The sequence below is a fragment of the Barbus barbus genome (genome assembly GCF_936440315.1).
Source record: "Barbus barbus genome assembly, chromosome: 18".
In the NCBI taxonomy this organism is placed as follows: Eukaryota; Metazoa; Chordata; class Actinopteri; order Cypriniformes; family Cyprinidae; genus Barbus; species Barbus barbus.
In genome coordinates, this window is record NC_136746.1 from 16,425,413 (window position 1) to 16,448,372 (window position 22,960).

Consider the following 22,960-nt stretch of genomic DNA (forward strand, 5'->3'; position numbering starts at 1 on the left):
GGCTTCAAAAGACATTGAATATAGTGCACAACTCATGTATTTTGTCATTTTGAAGCTTGACAGTCCCATTATTCCAACTTTTGCATTCCACAGAAGAAAGCAAGTCATACATGAAGGTGAGTAAATGATGAGTGACTGAACCTTTAAGAAAGACTCTTTGGAGAATGCGTGTTTGCTGTGTGTTTCTCTCTGGAGCATACAAATGGAACGAAGATAAAGGAGAGGGGATAAGGTGGCCAAAAAAATTATCAGGAAGAGCAGGGGAGAAGTGAGAAAAGGTGATGCAGAGCAAGCGAGATAGCTCTGCCTCTCCAATGACTGGTTGTTCTTGTGTAAATGGTCTACCTATCTTGGTCAGGTATTGGGAGCAGAACATGCTCCCTCCCACGTCTGCGCCCGAGGCTGAGAGCAGCCTCCGATTGGAGCACCTCATCTCCACATGGACGCTTTGATGTACGCGCACAAGGCAGCCCATGTCATTGCGTTTGAAAGCGCTCGTTTTCCGCGACACCGACACACAGGTTGCGTTGCTCCTGGCGTTCCAGGTGCTGCCATGTGTTAATCTCAGAGGCCTGGTTCCGCATCAAGCTTCCCTTTTTACGCGAACCGGCTTTGAAGAGCTGTCTGATCAAACCACTGCTTAACAACCAACATATCACTGGGAGCCTTCGTAACTACCGCCGCTTCAAATGGGCACAACTTTAACCGCCCCGACTCCGTTATCTGCGACGGCAGGTGAAGAGCTGGAAGATAGCGCAGACATCCTCGCAAGGACGTTTACATCAAATCCTGTTAAGCAAAATAAATGTTGGAAGGCAGCAGAAAAAGAAACACTTAAATGAAGAATCATTTCTCTAAGTCCTTTCGGGCTGTATTCGGGTCATAACAAACGCGCCCAGCAACACGAGGAGTCAGACACTAAAGTAATGAAATCACATTTGCTTGCACTGGCAGATTCCCAAATGATTATCCACAGTCTTACCTCATCACACACCGAGGTCTGTATTTCACAGTGATAGATGCACTGTGTGTGAAAGCCTCTGCAGCCTAATGCATCTGTAGATTTGGATGCTGTGCATCATCTGGAGATCATCAGAAAATTCCATGTGTCTGTTTAGATGATATATATCTAAATAACTCCTGTATTTGAGGTCTTAAAAATGTTGATGTCTGCAGCCACCTGCAAAAGTACACAGCAGTACTGGACATGTGCTGGAGGAATCAAACTCCATCTTGTTGGGCCCTGAGGGCAACAAGGCCATCTGAGCAGATCTCATTCTCTGCTGTGACAGCACCCTACTGCACCATCAGGGATTTAAGATTATTTCAGTTGTTGGCCTTAAACAATATCACACAAATAAAATATCCCACTAAGATATGAAGCATCATGTCTTGGGAATTCTCGAAAAAAGCTTGAAAAAGGGAAAAACAATATTTAGACTCTCTGGAAATGCTCGAACCCAAGAATCGCTGCAGTCTAGGCCAGCTAAAGTGAAGTGCTGAAAAGATCTAAAGATAACCGTCTCTCGTTTGGGCTATAAATCAGGGAGACGCATCCAACTTTAAATCTTGCTGTGTCTGATGTAACAAATATGACCTGTAAAACTGGAGTAAAAATGGATCCAAAAAAGATAAATATACTGCATGCAGCACGTTCTTAAAAAGTTTTACTGTGTACTAGGGATGCATCGATCCGATACTCCGGATCGGTATCGGCTCCGATACGGTAATTTTCTGCAGATAGGGTATCGGTCAGACGAGATTGATCCAAATCCGATATTGTGCGCATACTGTGTGTTATTGTTAAGCCCCACGAAAGCACAAAAACATTTTAAAGCACCATAAAGTTTTGTGCACTATATTTCAAGTGTTCTGAAGCTGTTCCATAGTTTAATCTGAGGTACAGATGAATATTTAAGTCTTTAAATTCAAGTTCAGGTAAACTCTTCTCTCCTCCGCGGCTGTCTGTCATCCTCCATTCAGCAATCAAACTGTGTCGCGTTCGGTTATTACAGTCAAACTCTCTTCAAGAGAACACAGTAGCTGAGGTTTAAAACTGTTAAAAGAAAAGGATCAATAAACTAACGCACAGATTTAATACACTACGCATCAATATCTTTTCCCTTTGTACTTTTCCGTGCGGACTCGGGCTGCGCAGCCTGCACGCTTTGACTCCGTGCTGCTTCAAGCACATCATTTTGCGCACGGGATGCGCATAAGCGCTTTGTGCCGCTCTTTATTGGAGCCTTTCGTTTTATATTACTTTTACTTTTGCGAAAGACGATTAATAGTCTTTCTTGTTCTGTTCTATCTATCATGTGTTGCTGCCTTCATTACTGTGCTATAGATTTAAAATAAATGTCTTTTAATTTTATAGTAGGCCTATATATTTACATTTACATTTATTCATTTAGCTGACGCTTTTATCCAAAGCGACTTACAATTGCTATATATGTCAGAGGTCGCACGCCTCTGGAGCAACTAGGGGTTAAGTGTCTTGCTCAGGGACACATTGGGGTCTCACAGTGGATTCAAACCCGGGTCTCTCACACCAAAGGCATGTGTCTTATCCACTGCGCCATCACCACCCCCTTATACATATATAATGCTTTTAATGTCCTTATTTTTATCCCTTTGGATAAGCGTCTGCTAAATGACTAAATGTAAATTAAATGTATTTGCATGAATGTATTTTACAACAATACAATACCAATATACCAGATTTAGTCCTACACTTATTCACTTTTATTTGAAAATAAAAATTTGTCTAAGTTTGACTAAGTTTTATAAAATTATATATCTTTTGCTGCTGAACTATCCACTAACCTAGTTTACAATAGTATTTTTGTCATAGATTATGATTATATATATTTTTAAAATTTGTTATTTTTCATTAAAATTAAGTTATCTAGGCTATGTAGATTGTGCTTAACACACCAAAGAGTGACGATCAGGTCAACACAGAGAAGTATAGAAATTCTAGGCTACAACAATTAAAAAAAAAAAAAAAAAACTGCCATGGTATCGGATCGGTTCTGAAAAAATGGTATTGTTGCATCCCTACTGTGTACAAGCTTCACCCCTGACATTATTCTCAAAAACAATGAGATGGTTTTATGGTACATTACTTTTGTACAGGCCCGAGGGCCAACAATTACCAGAGCTCAAGGTAAAACTGCACTAAAAGTAACAACTTACCCACATATCAAACAAATTTCATAATATTCTAATAAAGGCCAATATCTAGTTGAGTTTACGGTCTCTACAGACACCCTATAGTAACCAAAAACGCTGAGATATATCAGTTATATCTTATTAACTGTGAGAAATCTCAGAAGTGAGTGCAAACCAATGCAGCTAACAAACGTTTAATGTTAAAATAATTAAATACATTATTATTATTATTACAATATTAAATAATAATAATAATAATTAGTAATAATACATTTCCACTGAATTATAACTCTGCAGAAAACACGTTAAAACTTGACAAACAGAAATATAAACATCAAAATATACCAAAGTAGATTGCAGATAGCTACAACAATTAATCAACCTTATTGTTGATTAATTGTTATCTTATTGTTATTATATCTTATATAATCTGCATTATTTACAGCTAAAAAAAAATATTTTATAGGTACACCCATAATTATTCAGGATTAGGAATTATTGTTAATTATTGAATTATTATAAATGTACATAGACATATTTTTACTAACCATATAAATAGTTCTTGTGTAAGGTTAAAAAATGCTCTCAAATAATCATTGTAAATATCAATCTGTATAAAGATATTCACTGATGACATATATCACAAACAGACAATCATCTGACATCTTGACCTTTAGAACTCTGCTACGGAACTCTTCTAGATGCACTAAACTTCTTAAACTAAATGGTAGCATTTTTTTTATCTTTGTGGTTTTACAGACATCCTAGTTGAGCAATTTAGACCACAGATGATGTAAAAAAACACCATCTGAGGGAGCTGTGTATGATGCCTTTGCCAGGCATTTTCATCCAAAGAAACTTACATTGCACTTAAGCTATACATTTTATCCATATGGAAAAAATCCATATCCCATTCCTGCATAGAAATTCATGACCTTGTCATTGCAAGCACGGCATGCATTTAATACTGGCTACAGCTTTGAGCACAAACCTGTGCGACTTTTACAGAGTTCTGAGTGGCACCTCCAGCGTAATATTCAACCTTGAATTTCTTGACAATCTCTTCAAACCTAAAGTACAAAAGAGAAAGAGAGAAATTAAAAAAATAAATGCATACACAGAATTAAAAACAACAAGTGAGACTTTTGATGACACTGAAACAAGGGCGTTTTATTTTTAACACAGGCCTTGTCCAGAGTACAAATCACAAGATCACCCAGTGGAGATGCATCGAGAACAGGAAACCTCAGACACTGTAAACAGGAAATAGAGGACTTGAAGCCTTGTGCCGCAGGGCAGTGAGCCTTCTGAGAAAGTGTGCGTGTACTGTACTTCTGCACGCATCTCTTAGTGTGTAGAGACGTGCACATAGACACACACAGAAGACCTACACAAAGGCAACAAATGACCTGCCCCATGTCTGGACATTATTACAGAGAAAAGCATCCACCACAAACCTGTCTGTGCAACAGATTTGAACAGCATGCAAGTAGTCTGAGTCACTGAAGGATGTCACCTCCCATGGCCTCTGCAGTCCAAACACAAGCATCAAAACCACACACACATCGAGTTCCTCTCCACAACATCGATGTCTGAAGCTGATATCTGCTCACAGCTAAGGCTCACGTGCATACATTGTGCGCATGTAAACAAAAGATGAATGTGTGAAGAATATTTATCCAGTATTCAAGAACCATCTGACATTATGACAAACACTGTTACACTGATATTAAACAATATTTTCATGCAGTGAATCCAGGGGCAGCTGTTGCTAAGGGAAGTAGGACTCTGAACTGAACATTTGATTAAAAATTCCAGGTGAATTTGTAAGAAATGCTGACAGATTTCAAATGCATTCCAAAGGCAATAGCTACAGCAACATGCTGCCACATACATTAATACAGTGGGGCAAATAAGTATTTGATACACTGTCTATTTTTCAAGTTTTCCCACTTTCAAGAATGGAGAGATCTGTAATTTTCATCGTAGGTACACCTCAACTGTGAGAGACAGAATCCAGAAAGTCACATTGTATAATTTTAAATAATTAACTTCCATTTTATTGCATGAAATAAGTATTTGATCACCTACCAGCCAGCAAGAATTCTGGCTCTCCCAGACCTGTTAGTTTGTCTTTAAGAAGCCCTCCTATCCTCCACTCATTACCTGTATTAATTGCACCTGTTTGAACTCATTACCTGTATAAAAGATACCTGTTCACACACTCAATCAATCAGACTCCAACCTCTCCACTATGGGCAAGACCATAGAGCTGTCTAAGGACGCTAGGGACAAAATTGTTGACCTGCACAAGGCTGGGATGGGCTACAGGACAATAGGCAAACAGCTTGGTGAGAAGGCAACAACTGTTGGCGCAATTATTAGAAAATGGAAGAAATTCAAGATGACTGTCAATCTCCCTCGGACTGGGGCTCCATGCAAGATCTCGCCTCGTGGAGTATCAATGATCCTGAGAAAGGTGAGGGATCAGCCTAGAAATACACAGGAGGACCTGGTCAATGACCTGAAGAGGGCTGGGACCACAGTCTCAACGGTTACCATTTGTAACACACTACACCGTCATGGATTAAAATCCTGCAGCGCGCGCAAGGTCCCCCCTGCTCAAGCCAGCACATGTCCAGGCCCGTCTGAAGTTTGCCAAAGACCATCTGGATGATCCAGAGGAGGCATGGGAGAAGGTCATGTGGTCAGATGAGACCAAAATAGAACTTTCTGGTATAAACTCCACTCGCCGTGTTTGGAGGAAGAAGGATGAGTAGAATCCCAAGAACACCATCCCAACCGTGAAGCACGGGGGTGGAAACATCATGCTTTGGAGGTGCTTTTCTGCAAAGGGGACAGGACGATTACACCGTATGGAGAATAAGTTTTCCCTATCGTTACCGAATAAAATCTGAAAATAAATTTAGTATAACACTAGTATAGGGACCAATTCTCACTATTAACTAGTTGGTTATTAGCATGCTTATTACTAACATATTGGCTGTTTATTAGTACTTAAAAAAAAAAAAAAAAAGTGTTCTGCATGACCATATTCTACATCCCTAATCCTACCAATACATTAGACTTAACAACTACCTTACTAACTATTAATAAGCAGCAAATTAGGAATGTGAGGCAAAATTCATTGTTAATGGCTACAATTGGACCTTGAAATAAAGTGAGACCATAAATTCGAGTATTTTAGATTCTATGAAGTTTAAAAAGTGCAATATAGAAAAATGGTTTTACCAACAAAAAAGAAAAACTGATTTGTCACATTAACAGTAAAAACTATAAAAATGGCTTATCAATTTGTTCATATTAAATGAAATTTGGGTCCATGCTTAACTAGTTTAACATTTCTTTGAGTGCAGTGGTGTTGTGGGTGGTTGTCAAAGCATTGCTATGTGGTTGCTAGGGTGTTTTGGGTGGTCGCTTGGTGGCATGAGTCAAACAAAGCTGGTCACCAAGACTATGATATTCAGACAGTAGATATGGCGATACACAGAATTTTTCATTCGGTTTAGGTTAAAGTCAAACTGGCTAGATAAGTAATACGGTAGCACATCTTTCCTCAACGACTCACAATCTGAGGTATCATTCATTTTTGTACAATAACAGACTTCAGTAACTTTCTTAAAGTCTTGATGAAACAGAAGTAGCGACATATCTTTTCTTCCATATTGTGACGCAAAAAGTGTAACAGATTATCAAAGAAGAAAAATGTAGGACGAGGACTTCAATTCATCGGTTGTTGATTGGATTTTGAGACGTGGCCAATTCAATTAAATTGAATGACTAAATGATTGGAGAAGTCCTGCATTCATCACCAGAGAAGTCAGAACTTCCACCTGAAGAGTAATGACAAACGTCTTGAGGTCAAACATTCTTAGCAATGAAACATACATGGATGAATGGTACAAAATGAGATCAACAACATGCATTTGCATAAAAAGATGGGTTAAAACTAACCCAATACTTAAAGCTGGCCATTAATATTTTTATCTGGCTGGAATCACTATCATCAACATGGTCTAGTTGTTGTTTTCACACATACTAGGCTAGATGGGTAACCTTAACTAGGTGTCGCTCTCAATGACAATTCGTGTTCCCATGACCTCTGAGCAAAGCGATGACGGCACTGATGTACCGAGCCCACAGAGACACAAGCGCACAAAAGCAGCGGTGCACAGTGCCTCATGAAAAGCTTATGTTCCATTAGAAGAGAGTGGCCTTCGGCCACTGAATGGGTCACCCCTGGCTCCCAGCACTTCCTCTGGGAGGAGGGTCAGCTCTCCCACAGATCTGTCACTCCTCTTGTGACACTGTCAGAGGGGAAAAGCCCATCAAGCAACACTTCATATCCAGCCAAGGAGCAGGAAGAAGCAGCGGGGGGGCGGCTTCAGCGAGGAGGGATCTCACATAACTACACATTTAAGTACTTCCTTTAGCAACAGGAGCTCTGCACGCTTGGCAACAAAAGGCTCAGGCTGGAGATGGCTGGCATGTTGAGGCTCTTCAAGATGCTGGCCGACAACAAATGCACCGGTTTCTCACTCCAGCTCGTCTTCAGCCTTTTGATGCTTTTGTAAACAGTGGAGTGACACCTCCTGAGAGCATGATCACGTGCGTCTTCCTCATGTGTGCCTGTGAGAGATGCCTCTTAAAGGGGCCGCCCACCTAAAAATGATAATTGTTTTAAATTTGATCACCGTCATGCCATTCCCTTTTTCTTACTGAAAGTCTAAGCTGATATTTTCTATAAAATTCAAGAGCCAAAAATCATAAGTCATCAGTACGACTTCATAATATTTGTAAAGTGCACAATATAGTATACAATAGGTTTGAGTAACCGATCAAAATACTGGTCACAAAAAAATTTCACCATTGCAAAACTCAAAAATGTTCAACCATAAATATCATTAATAATTTAGTTATTTGGTTGTTATATACCATGTAAGCACCTACGGCTATTTTTTATGGAAAGAATAAGGTAAAATCTGCTTTAATTTATTAAAATATTTAAATTAATCAAATTACTGGACATTTAAAAGGAGATAGAGATACACAAATTTCAATACAGAAAGATCAAATCTATGTAAAGATCTTTAGTTGCACTCTTAAAGATTATGATTTATGATGATGAGCCCTGCAGAGTTTAGATGCAACCATAAGTCAACACACCTGATCCAGCTAATCAAGTCCTTCAGGCTTAAGCTGGCTGCACACTAGACGATTTCTAAATCTTAACCGATTTTAAAACCATGGGAGACCACAGACATGAAGACAGTGCAACCGATTTTTAGTCTTATAATTCTCTGAACGCGCACACTACATGATTCGACCAGACTGCGAGATCACACACTTGAAGATTGTAGGAACGATTTCACAGTGACACGTGATCTCACGGAGACTCGCGAGATCAAACATGACTAGAGAAGAAAAACAAATAGAGGACAATCGATGTTGTCAGCTGGCTCTCCTGGCGTGTTAGGTTTCACAGTGAAAAACAGTCAAAAGAATATGAATGATGTTGTCTGCTTTCACGGCATGTTTATGGCTGCCAGGTTTCAGCTATAGAAGCACGCAACAGCCGGTGAGTGACGCTTGCTCGCAAAATCGGGCTTGAAATCCTCTAGTGTGCGGCCAGCCTTATTTGAAAACTATATGGTTTGTGTGTTGGAGCAGAATTGGAACAAAACTCTGCAGGGCTGTGGCTCTCCAAGAACTGAGTTTGACACCCCTGCTTTAGATCTGCACTACCATTCAAATGTTTGGGGTCAGTAAGATTTTTTTTTAACGACATTAATACTCAGGAAAATATAATACTACAATAATACTTATAATTAATAAATTAAAGGGTTACTCCACCCCAAAATGAAAATTGTGCCATTAACTCGCTTACACCCCCCCCAATGTCATTCCAAACCTGTAAAAGCTTATTTTGTCTTCGGAACACAATTTAAGATATTTTGGATGAAAACAGGGAGGCTTGTGACTGTCCCATTGACTGCCAAGTAAATAACACTGTCAAGACCCAGAAAAGCATCGTCAGAATAGTCCATCTGCCATCAGTGGTTCAATCTGAATTTTATGAAGCGACGAGAATACTTTTTGTACGCAAAGAAAATAAAAATAACTACTTTTTTCAACAATTCTTCTCCTCTGTCTCTCTCCGCATCACCGTAGCGCCATTTTGGAGAATATCCGCTGAACGCAAATGGCGTACGCTCTTCTGTGTCAGTCGCAACATAAGGATGCTCTATTTTCATTCAAATCAAAGCATAAATACACATAGAAAACGTATCCTTGTGTTGCGTCTGACATAGAAGAGTGTACGCAGTTTGCGTTCAGCGAATATTCTCCAAAATGGCGCTACAGTGAAGCGGAGAGACACAGAGGAGACAAATTGTTGAAAAAAAGTCAATCATGTGACACTGAAAACTGGAGTAAAGGCTGCTGAAAATTCAGTTTTTCCATCACAATTATTTAAATTGTAATAATATTTCACCATATTACGACTTTACTGCATTTCTGATCAAATAAATGCAGCCTTGAAGTAGGGCTGGGCGATATATCGCATCTCGTCAGTAAAGCTGGTTCCTTGATTAGCGCTAAATCTCAATCACCTGTTTTCAAATAGAGCGGCATTTAAAACACGGAGCCGTAGTTCACTGACAAGCTACGCAATATCGCGTTTATTATCGAAGGCGATATATCAGCGATAATGAAAACGATATTGCGTAGCTTGTCAGTGAACTACGGCTCAGTATATTAAATGCTGCTCCATTTGAAAAGTGTTTTTCCAACATTCCCATGCAGCCTGGGTCAGGGCTGAATGCAGAGACCGTCAGCACCCCCTGCCTGAAGCACGGGACCCTGAACTCTTCATAGCGTGGGAACAATATACACACTTCCTCGGCCTACAGAAAAAAAAATACCAACCACTCTGACCACAGTGCGTGGGACTGAGCTAAGCAAGTCAAACCACGAGCATACGCACACACAAACACATTACCCTTTACACACAAGAAAAACACTCTTGCACTTTGTGCCCAGTGCTTCACTGGAGAACACATCTTAGTTCTGGCCTGAAATGGGTCAGGAGAACAACTCTGGATGGGAGATTTGCCACAGAGCCTCAGTGTAGGGTTACAGAGTGCGCGCACACACACACACAGACTCAGAAAACTCACAATAAGAATAATAAAAGAGGTAAGGAACATACATCTGAGCATTATTGATTGAAAAAGGAGCTATTCAAAACTGTTTACTACCTCAGCAAAGAAAAAAAAGCAGTCTACCTCGCAGCAAGAGGCAGCAGCACCGATGCTCAATATTGACGGTGGTTTTATTTAGTGTATAGTAGCTTGACTGGAAGCAGCTGATGTGGCTACATAGGCAATTCACACAAACAAACAGTGAGCCTGCAGGGAGAGGCAGGGACTGTTCATCAATGGCCACAGGCAAACACTGCTCTACACACAGCCTTGTATCTAGGCACTCCACGAACAACATCAAAGCAGCACTCCAGTCAGATTGTGGAAAACACAATCGATTGTGAGAAGCCTCTTATTTCAGAAATGTAAATTGGGCGGCTGTAGAGTGGTGACAAAGGGAGTAAGTGGTACAGTGGGAGGTGGTGTGAATCAACGGACGGAAACAGGTTTGAAGTCAGATGTAGTTGTTGCACCTAGGGGAGAATGTTACATTAAAAGTACTGAATATATCTGGTACCTTGCCTTATTTAGACAATTCTGTGGTACATTTAAAGTGTCAACAGAAAAACTTTTTTTTATGTCAAGCCTAGAAAAAGCTCTCTATGGACACACTGACTATAGAAATGCCATGAGTTAGGATCTTCCAACCATACAATAATCCAAACACAAACCTCAAAAACAACACAAAAATGGGTCAGTGCACAGAACCAAGCTTCTGCTTTTGGCCATTCCAGTCCTCTGACCTGAACCCTATAGAAAATGAGTGGGGTGAACTGAAGAGAAACACCACCAACAGGGAGCTGGGAATCTAAAGGGTCTGGAGTGATTCTGGATGAAGGAATGGTCTCTGATCTCTTGTCAGGTGTTCTCTAACCTCATCAGGCATTATACGAAAAAATTTAGAGCTGTTAAACTGGCAAATGGAGGTTTCAAAATGTATTGAATAAAGGGTGCCGTTAATGGTGGCCAATGTGTATTAGAGAAAAACATTTCATGATACACCCCCTCCCCCCCATTTTAAGATCTTATTATCAAATGAAAGGTTAGATTGTGAATTTTTTAAATAAAAGATCAAAAAGACTAACAATGCAGACTTTGATCATATTTACCAAGGGTGCCAATATTTTTGGCCATGACTGACTGTATGTATTAGGGGTGTAACGATATCACAAACCGAACCGAAAGATCGCGATACACCACCCACGATACGAATCGCGGAACTCTCGTGGCGTACCGCGGTACTCTCACGCCCCCTGCTGCCCATTGTTGAGGTTAATGGCACTTATCTCTAACTATTAAACTAATTTTTCTTTGCTTACATTTGATTAAATTGTATTAGTAATGACTAAGAGCTTTTTAAATTTTGTTCTAAATATTGTATTCTAAAGTTACTGCTTTCCAAGTGCATGTCATTTCACGTGACTTGGGAGTGAACGTCTCACTCGGTTGCTATTATATGCAGGATGGCTGCTTCACATAGTACTGAAAATGCAGATCCCCCGGACACATTTAAGTCTCCTGTGTGGGAACACTTTGGTTTTCCAGTGGAGTACAGGAATGGAATTCGTGTCGTAGACAAAGCGCACACAATCTGTCGTAACTTTCACAAAACTCTCTTATACGACAGGAAACATCTCATGGTGCGTTCACACCAGACACGAATTAAGCGTTAAGCGCGAGTGATTTACATGTTAAGTCAATGCAATAATTAGACATCCTGTGGCGCGATTCGCGCGAATGAGCCGACTGCATTTCAGTCAGAATGTGCTGCATGATGGTGTTTTTGAAAAAGAACTCAAAACTTAATTGAACTTCCAAATGTTTACTTCAGGTAAGCTGACTTCACTAAAGAGACAAATGTTTATTTCTGACTATCTACATTGGAGTTCTCTCATTTTAGTTTACTCTGTTAAGCTGGCTGCACTAAAGAGTTAAATGTTTTATTCTACATTGGAGCCATTTATTTCATTTTTGTTTACTCAGGTATGCTGACTGCACTAAAAATGGAGTCCTACACTTATTCACTTTTAATTGTAAATAAAAATGTTTCACTAGGTTTTATAAAATTATTGTGCACCCATGATTTTTCTAGAATATATTTTGCTGTATTATAAACCAAGTTTATAATAGTATTTGTCACATTATGATTATATATTTTTCCATTTGTTATTTTTCATTAAAATTATGTTATATATATGTAGTAGATTGTGTTTAACACAAGAGTAACACACACAGACACACAGAAGTATAGAAAATCTACATCGATTTAAAAAAAAAAAAAAAAACTGCGCTGGTATCGGATTGGATCTGTATCGGCAGATACTCAGAATTTTCAGGATCGGATCTGAAAAAAATGGTATCGTTGCATCCCTAGTTATTGAGTTAAGTGAATCTATTGTTCCTTAGCATTGCTGGTAAAATGACATGAACCCTACCCCCCAGTGATGGGGACTCGAGTTTGAGACTCGGACTCGAGTGCGACTTAAGTCGCACACACAGTGACTTCAGACTCGACTTGAGACTCGTCCTCGAAAGACTTCAGACTCGACTCGGACTCGAGCTGCGGGACTCGTGAACAATGTTTATTTTTAGGAAACAACTGATGAGCTCGCTGTTATTCCCCTCCCTCCGTTACCTATAACCTGCCCATGTAACACGTGACGTACTACGTATTTGCTGCGCGCGGTGCGGCCACACTTTTTTTATTTTAGGCGCGGCCGCCATACATTAGAGGACAACGAACAAACATGTCGACTGCTGTGCCATTCATCGTTAGCTTTGGATTTAAGGATAGATTATACAGTTGGTACATTAGTAAAACCATTACGCCCATGGAGAGTCCCGTAAACCACATATCCAAGTGAGTGAGTGAGTGAGTGTGTGTGTGTGTGTGTGTGTGTGTGTGCGCGCGCTTGCGTGTGAGAGTGTGTGACCAGTGTGGTCATTGAAAATGTGTTCAGATATATATTCTTCACAGAAAATGAGCCAAGGCCAATGAGTCTGAGTTTAAAAAATAATTAATCGTATAATTTTTCTCTTGATAAAAAATGAAAACGGGTCCTACAGATCCGAACACTATACAAGGGTTAATTGCCAAACTTGTGGTGGTCGATTAACGTAATCATTTACGTGCCGCTGGCTTCCGTCACATTAATTAACATTGTCTGCAAACAGGTTACAGGATTATTGTTGATCATGTAACATTACACTGGTTTGAGAGTTTGGGATGTGTTGACTTACAGTAGTTTATAAACTATGATTAGTTGCATTTGCATTGCCATTTAAGTGAAATTATTGAACTTAAATATACAAGCTTGATAAAAATGATCATTCTGAAGAAAATTTCAGATGGCTTTTGCATCTGAACTCTTCATATATTTCACATCGTTTGGTTTGTTGCAATAGTGTTTTGCATTTAGCTACAATGTGATGTTTGACCATATTAAGTCTCTTAATTTTTGGTCTGTACTGTACTGTGTGTTCATGCTACAAGGCAAAATACAGATAATATTAGCTTAAAAGTAAAGCATTCTTGGTGTTTTTGTCATGTTGCCATAGCCTGTTTACACTGATTATATATAAAAATCAAAGCTGATACTGTATGCTAATAGATAAAGGAGTCATAACATATCACATTCTTTCAATTCTTTATATATAGCTATGCAGTGTTGGATGGGTCGCTGTACGTGATGCAACACTTATTATAACCAGAGACTTAATATAATAAAGAGACTTGAGACTTGACTTGGACTCTAGCTCAAAGACTTGAGACTTGACTTGGACTCTAGCTCAGAGACTTGTCAGCATCTCTGCTACCCCCACAGCAAACCAAACCGTGGCTCCAAAACCGTGAACCGAACCGTGCCACTGGTGTATCGTTACACCCCTAGTATGTATGCATGCATGTATGCACACACACATATGAAGAATTAATTTGCAAAAACCGATAACTCCATTTTTAATTTAAATTTTTATTTTCAAAAATCATATTTTTTATTACGTTACAACCCTCTACAATGTGAGTAAATCACTCGCACATGTGACTAATCTTCACTTTGGGCGACTAAATGATGTCTATTATTAGTCACTGGCTAATAAATTCTCAGATTTTACTCACCAGTATGCGAGTTGGAGGCTAAGTATTAGTTTAGCACAGATACATTCAGAGCCGATCCTCCCTATACGCAGAATACGCAAGCTGCGTAGGGCCCCCGAAACACCAGGGGGCCCCCCTTGCTCTCTAAGATATTTTAATTTTAGTTTTGTTTTTGATTTTGGCCTGCGGTTAAGAAAACATGAATGATCATTTCTTTTAATGCAGTGCGTTGTCACGCGGTCTACGTAAAATCAGCCAAATCATGTAACGTGAATGTTGTACAGTCTTTTGCGCTTATTTAAAAAAAAAAAAAAAAAAAAAAAACATTTGAAAGCCTACCGAGCTGCGGAAGAGATACCGTTTCTTGAGCGCTTTCTGCGAGCACGATTCGAGACGGAGTGAAACACGGACAAATGTGCATCATCCATTCTTTCATCCCCTCATCCCCACCAGTCCTAAATTCAGTTCAAATGTATATGCATTCATACATGGTTACTAAGTTTTAATTCTAATTACTAAAGTTCTATCATTAAATAATACTTGATTATCATAATGTCATATTATAGTGCTTGATTGATGTTAAGAGTGTACTTTCAGATATTTAAACAGCTGTACCATTTTACAAACAGAGCAGGTTTTATACACACATACACGCACACACATATATAATGTGTGTATAAATAGGCCTAGTACTATCAGTCTGGCGAGTAAACTATTTGAGTTTGATTGAGATAAACCGGAATGCACAATGAAAAAACATGATTTTTGAGAATTGTTAAAAACGGAGTTCTGTTTTTGCAAATGAACACATTTTATTATTATTAGTATTATTATTATTATCATTATATGTATATAAAATATATACACCAAATGTAAATTATATTTTAGTAAGACAGGTTAATTAGGGCTTAAAAATAAACAAATAAATTAATAACCTTAATTTAAATTAATTTAAATGTACCCTCTAAATAAGAAAAGAAAAAGAAAATATGTAAATAAATATGATTGTCATGTCAACGTATGTATTTACATTGTTTAAACTAATCAAAATAAGTTGAGTTTCAACTTGATTTTTTAAATTTGGATTAGTGTGAAGTGACATTCAGCCAAGTATGGTGACCCATACTCGGAATTCGTGCTCTGCATTTAACCCATCACGCGTGCACACACACAGCAGTGAACACACACACACCGTGAACACACACCCGGAGCAGTGGGCAGCCATTTTATGCTGCAGCGCCCGGGGAGCAGTTGGGGGTTCGGTGCCTTGCTCAAGGGCACCTCAGTCGTGGTATTGAGGGTGGAGAGAGCGCTGGACATTCACTCCCCCCACCTACAATTCCTGCCGGCCGGAGACTCGAACCCGCAACCTTTGGATCACGAGTCTCTCTAACTCTCTAACCATTAGGCCACGACTTCCCCGATTCAACTTAAATGATTAATATCATTTAAGTTGAAATGACTTATACTGCTTAAGTTCAGCTTACTCATTTTAAGTTGAAATAAACTTTTTTCTTTTACAGTGTACAATTTTTATTTTATTTTTTAAAATGGTAAATAGTATTTTTTAATTGTTTAATCGTAACTTAAAATCATATGTAGCTATAAAGTGCCTAAGAAATATAAACCACAAATCAATGATGGTTCTTAAGCATGGCTGGGCAGCAAACCATTTAATTTAAGTGAAGCACGAGGACCACATTTTTCCTTTTTTTTTTTTTTTTTGCGAGCACCAAATGTTCACTTATGAAGAGAGGGGGCACAGTGAGGAACGTCAGACTGTGCTCTTTGAAAGGCCTCACCACAAATGTTACAAGAGCTGAAAAGAATGCGCTTAAACGTCAGATTGATAAAACCAGAGGCACCATGTCTTGCATATGCTTGTGGTTAGACATATTAAAGCAAGATGAGAGCCCAGTGTCTATCCAAGATGGGGATACAACTGATTTTTCAGACAGAAATGTAGAAAAAGCCACTATTTAGGAACTTGGTCTTCATTTTTTTGGTCAAAGCAAGCTTAAGCAAAATATAGGTGCAAAAAATAAACAAAAATAAGGAGGAAAGCACAAGGATGGAGGCGGGGAGAGAGAGCGCAATGCAATGATGTTAAACAAAACCAGGTCAAGTCTTCAGAATTCTTTCAGATGGAGCTTTGAAACACAACAATCGCAGTTAATTAGATCCAGAATATCCGCCTCCACTCCAATAACATTGTTTTTGTCAATAGAACTGGATACAATTAAACAAGAACAATGAGACAGCTCGCTCTAAATGCTGAAGTGAGACGTTCTGCTCTGCCAATGACATTGTTTGCAGAAAAGACCTCTAATGAAGGAAGAATACAGTGCTTTACTAATGCAGGCCATATTCTAAACAGAACTGACAGCTTCTCACAGAACCGCTGCCTTTATGACAGCCGACACCGCACACCCTAAACATACAGAGCTAGCAATAATAACAAGCACTTAAATACTCATTAGCAGGCCGATATAAAACAACCTGTCAGGGTATCCAGATAGCGAGAGATATAGACTGGAAGTTTGACGGATAAGACAGTGGAAGGGCTGTAAATAAAACAAGGCGCGCCGTGTCTACGTCTGAGCTCACAGCTGCCCGCTCCTCAATGATTCATGGAGATCCTTCAGAACACTTTATGATGAACTGTTCAGAAGTGGTTTGGGAGAGTGCTGGTCAATGGAGCCGAGCAACGATTGCACCGAATCCACAATTCCTCATAGATGCCAATACATCCCCAGCTCAGGATGTGTTGTACACTAGAGAGGACAACTGACAAATAAATAAGCGCCTTTTTGTCTGTAAACACGAGTTTATGTAAGTCCAAAGCTCCATGAGGAATGGATGGAAAACACTCAAGAGTGCAAGGGAGGGAGATCATAAAAGAACAAACACTTTACTAGGAACAGTTTGTTTTGCGAGTAATCACCCCACTGAATAATAAAGTGAAGTGCGTGTTGAAGCTGATGCCAAAACGTTAAGATGCGGTGAGAAACTCTGCAATAGCTGGTGTAGTGACACTTCTAGTGGAAAGTTGCATCTAATTTTTATCAAATGAGAAAGTACACCGACAGCAAATGTGATCTGCCAATTCTGCCATTTATTCACCTTCATATTGTTCAAAACAAGACTTTTTTTAAAAAGGGAACTTTCTATGCAGTTAAAATGAATGGGGACTGGAGTTTTCATGCTTTGAAAAGGACACAAATGCAACAAAGGGTTACTCCACCCCATAATGAAAATTGTCATTAATCGCTTACCCCCCATGAAAAGTATGAAAAACATCATCAGAATAGTCCATCTGCCACCAGTGGTTCAACCGTAACATTATGAAGTGACAAGAATACGGTAATCTACGCAAAAAAAACAATTCCAACAATTCATCTCCTGTGTGTCTCTCCGCGTCACCGTAGCGCCATTTTGGAGAATATCCACTAAACGCAAGCAGCGTACGCTCTTCTGTGTCAGCCGCAAGTTTTGTACCCTTTTCTTTGTGTACAAAAAGTATTCTTGTCGCTTCATAAAATTCAGATTGAACCACTGATGGCAGATGGACTATTCTGACGATGCTTTTCTGGGCCTTGACAGTGTTATTTACTTGGCAGTCAATGGGACAGTCACAAGCCTCCCTATTTTCATCCAAAATCTTTTAAATTGTGTTCCGAAGACGAACGAAGCTTTTACGGGTTTGGAAAGACATGGGGGTAAGTGATTAATAGCAATTTTCATTTTGGGGTGGAGTAACCCTTTAAGACAGGGGAAGTAAGTACAATGTCAGTTTACTTCTGACCTGTAACATATTTAGATACAAGTTTGCAGGATGTTTGCATGTGCAAGAAAGATGATGCATCAGCCAGTCTGTTATTAGGGATAATAAATAGAAATGTTTGCTAATTTAGTTAATTAGCAATTTGATTTAAATTTTTAATTTAAATTTTTTAAAGATGTAATTAAGTATTTCACAATATAACTTCCCCATATTTCTGATATAATAGCAGCCCTGGTGAGCATAAAAGACTTTATTAAAAATATCTTAATGACTCCAAACTTTTGAATGGTATACAGTCTTCTGAAGTCAAACAACAACATTGCCAACATTTGGAATAAAATCAAAACTGATCTCTACTAATCCCCTTCAGTGAGCTGTAAATCATCAGCTAGGAGCGATTCGTCTGAGAAACTGATGAGTTTGATTCATGAACAATTAAATGTGACCCTGGACCACAAAACCAGTCTTAAGTCGCTGGGGTATATTTGTAGCAATAGACAAAAATACACTGTATGGGTCAAAATTATCCATTTTTATTTTATGCCAAAAATCATTAGGATATTAAGTAAAGATTATGTTCCATGAAGATATTTTGTAAATTTTCTACTGTAAATCTCTCAAAACTTAATTTTTGATTAGTAATATGCATTGCCAAGAACTTCATTTGGACAACTTTAAAGGCGATTTTCTCGATATATAGATTTTTTTGCACCCTCAGATTCCAGATTTTCAAATAGTTGTATCTCGGCCAAATATTGTCCTGAAAGTATAAAATTGTATAAAATGTAATGTATAAAATTGACATTTAAGACTGGTTTTGTGGTCCAGGGTCACAAATGAGATGCATTTGGTGAACATGATTCTCTGAAATTAAATGCATTCAGAAGACTTAGATTTATACAGTGCATGAAGTGCCATTCCAAGGCCCCTTCGAAATCCATTTTATTTTTGTCCAAGTTCTGTTTTTTTGTTTGTTTTTTTAATATAATTTTAATGAATTTCCATTCTGGATTGCGTTTTTTCCCATTTAATTTTCTAGACTCTGTTTTGATGCTTAAATTTAATGTTATTAATCAAAAAGCATGTCTAATTAATTGAAATCATTAGATTTAACAGCAATTTATTAAAAGTTTAAAAATATATATATTTTTAAGGCCCTATGAAATACGTTTTCTATTTTCTCTTAAATTTAGTTTTATTTTTACAAATTCTGTTTTCCATTAATTTTCTGGATTCCATTTTAATGGTTTCATTAAATTAAGGCATCTCTAAATAGTTGATTTTATAAAAAAAAATAAAATAAAAAAAAAATAATAATAATAATAATAATAATAATAATAATATACACATACATATATACACATATACATGCATATACACACACACACTCTTTATTCTTTTAAATAATGTGTTGTGCATTTACATTTTTCTTGTAAATAAATTCAGGTAAATTTTTCTGGTAAATATTCCTTAATGTTTTAATTTTATTAGTAGTCGTACTATCATTACATTAAGTAATATTTATGTCACAGTTTCTTCAAGTTAAACCAAACTTTTATTTTGACGGGTTGTGGAGACCTTTAACTTTCTGTTTTAATGATATGACAATAGGTTCTCTCAAAAGAAATGGTAAAATGCTCATGAAGTGACTCAGAGCAGTTGTAGAGACTATGTTCATGCGTTTATGTACTCATACATTGAGGCATATATTGTACTCATTAAGGCTGAAATCACCACGTGTTTCAGTATGTGTGTAGTAAACAAAAGTATTTTGCAGCTTAAATAGTCCAGATCACATTTTGATATAAGTGTACTGACCTACTTTTGATTTATGCATCCAAAATTGGGCAAATTCCGTGACTCTCCACGTTATACACTAAATTCAATTTTTATGACTGGAGTTCGTGATTCCGTCTGCTTTTTCTGCATCGCGGAAATCATAGAGCCCTATATTCCCCATTTATTGCAACCAAAACATTATTTAAAATATTTCCTAATATGTTTACAAAAAACAATGAGAATAAATGCCAGAATGTTCTTTGAGTAAACTAAATACAGTGAATGTCAGATACGCTGTATTCATTCAACGGTGCTCAGGAGAGACCGTCTGGACCGGGATGCACATAGGTGCATGTCTATACAGCACTGAGCTTTCTATTAAAGATTTATATAGCATCTGTTAGAGCTATTGACATACAACTGTGACCTCAGAAAGAGCTGCCTTGTTTTCCCATTTGAAATCATGGCAAGCATTTGGACTCTGTCGAACAAATTCTGCAGAGGCCAAATCGGGAGTGAGCAAACACATGTCCTCACATATACATGAATACAGACACCTATACATGTATAGAAAAACACACAGACAGACACAGTCAGGATTAATGGCAGGGAACAAATTTATCCTGCTGTTGGGTGGTCGTGAAAAAGTCCGGATAAACTTTTGACTGCCGAGCACGTCTGAATTATGAAGTGAAATAGATGGGTTCATTTATTTGGAAATGCACATACCAGGTGGCAAGAGCGTGGGACATTATTAATGTAGCTGTCATGTAAATTCCACATAAACACAGGAACAGAGAGGAAATGTACAATTTACAAGCATCTCACTGACCGAAGCCACAAAGCAGCCATTCATTCGCCAGGGCCGCACGTTTAAATAGAAACAAGGTGGTCAATGGTTGCACGTCATCGTTAGCCTCTCAATAAACAAGTGAATTATACAGGCCTGTCACAAAATGGACTCGAGGTTTTGATTTAACATAGAAATGTATATTTCAGAGAAGGAAAACAAACAAGTTACATTTAGTGTAAACCGCAATGGCAAAAAAAAAAAAAGGTCATGCAGCTAATGCAGATGCAACTTGAGTGATGACGCTTGAAACCCGGAGTTTGCATTTAGACTGTACAGAACAATCTGAAATCTATAAATTGAAGCTCAAGCACCGCAGGCTGGTGCGTGACGATCCAAAGCAGAGTGTAGTTCGCCGGCGGCTGGGCAACGGCCCTTCTCTCTCCTTCTCTCTCCCCAGATGAATCATTAACAGGCAAGCAGAACCAAGTGTCCTGGCTTTAAATGCCACCCTCTAAAAATAAACCCCCAATTGCAGCCTGACTAATGTCTCCATCAGTATTCACTGTTCCTGGTCTGTATGCTAGTTTAAACGCTAACCTGCATAGAGCACTTTTCCGTAGGAGGGGGGACCTCCATCTTGCTCTCTCTCTATGTTAATCATAACACGCTTGGAAATTTCCACCTTTTACACACAGTTCTGAGTTCTCTGAGGGTTTTCTTTACACATACCTAGCAGGGGAGGGGATCTGCTTTCTCACGTAGTCATATGTTAGGAAAAAGCTGTAACTGCTTTGAAAGGTGAAGAAAGCCTTGTGTTGTACAATATATATGGGCGATTCTTCAACTACAAGCACATTTATGTCCCAGAGGATGATTTGTATTACAGATTATAACATTTTTCTGTTTATTGAAGATCACATTTAAACACTCTTTGAAACTTTTTACCTGGTCTTCATTATTTTTGCTACTTTTCGAAAGTCTTTTCTAGAGTTCAATGATTTATCATTGTTCCAGACCCGGATCTTCCAACTAAAAATAAGAAAATCTATTATGAAATAGGCCTATTGATCTTTACATTTTAAAAATCATGAGATGTTAAAGAGTGATTTAATGTAACATCCTTTCTAGTGCAAAAAAAATAATTTACATATATAATACCTGGGTATTTCACATTTGTGGTGTAATATCACACCCCAAAACGTAGTAAAATAATGCCCCTAATAAAGTTATCAAAAGTAGGTGTACTTGGTTATCAGGGAGACAGTATAAGTGAAAAGCATGCTTGATAAGAAATTAGGCATGATGGCAAATTGTCAAAGTATTTGTTGCATATTTCCATTCAAACTCTAATTGACAAGTTACAGTACGTAAAAAGAGAAAAAATCTATTTAAAACATAAAATGCTTGCTACGGAATTAGCCTTGGCAAGACCGTTTATTTATAAATCCTGCATTTATTTCTATTCATTTTTTGCTAAGCTAAACCTATTTGATGTAAAATACACCTGGTTAATATTTCAATAAATTACCAACATATTCATATGTTCACTGTTTATATTAAAATGTAAATTTTTCTGATGCAATTCTCCTGCAGTTCCTTCACAAACCCCAGTTTAGGAAACCCTGCCATAATATAATGTCCTCCAGAGAACTTGATCAACTACAATAACTTGAGGTGGTGGAAATTATATAAAAATCAGAGGACAAATTAAATAAACCAGCTGAAAAACAATAGTATACCCATAGTTAAAAGAAACACCTATAAAACATGACACCCTGAATATACTGCGCTCGTGAACTGCTGGAGATCCCTCCTTTTAAAGAGCAATTCGCCAAATGTGTGGGGGAAAACATGAGGTGAAGTCGCCAATAGCTGAAGAAAACCAAACGTGCAAGATTGATGTAGAATGAAGATGGGTCTCAGTCTGAGGTGAAAGAGGAGGGGAGGTTCCTGTGGGCTGAGGGCGATAAGAACCCTCCTTTCAAATAAGGCTACATAAAGCATGAAACAGTGTGGTTAAGCCAGCTCTTGTGTGGAATGCAGTGGTTGACGTGCATGCCTACATGGCCTTTACATCTGAATCGCAGACAGACAGTGTGTCTACGGCCTCC

At 38.3% G+C, this 22,960-nt stretch overlaps 1 protein-coding gene across 2 annotated transcripts in view; it reads right to left on the reverse strand.

Moving 5' to 3' along the window:
• Positions 1–22,960, reverse strand: part of LOC306884107 (adenosine kinase-like) — a 161,386-nt gene that overhangs the window by 117,604 nt on the left and 20,822 nt on the right. For both annotated transcript variants that reach the window (XM_079439791.1, XM_079439792.1), the window contains exon 4: positions 4,166–4,244. In XM_079439791.1, the coding sequence (XP_079295917.1) occupies positions 4,166–4,244 (79 nt within the window). The remainder of the gene's footprint in view (positions 1–4,165; positions 4,245–22,960) is intronic.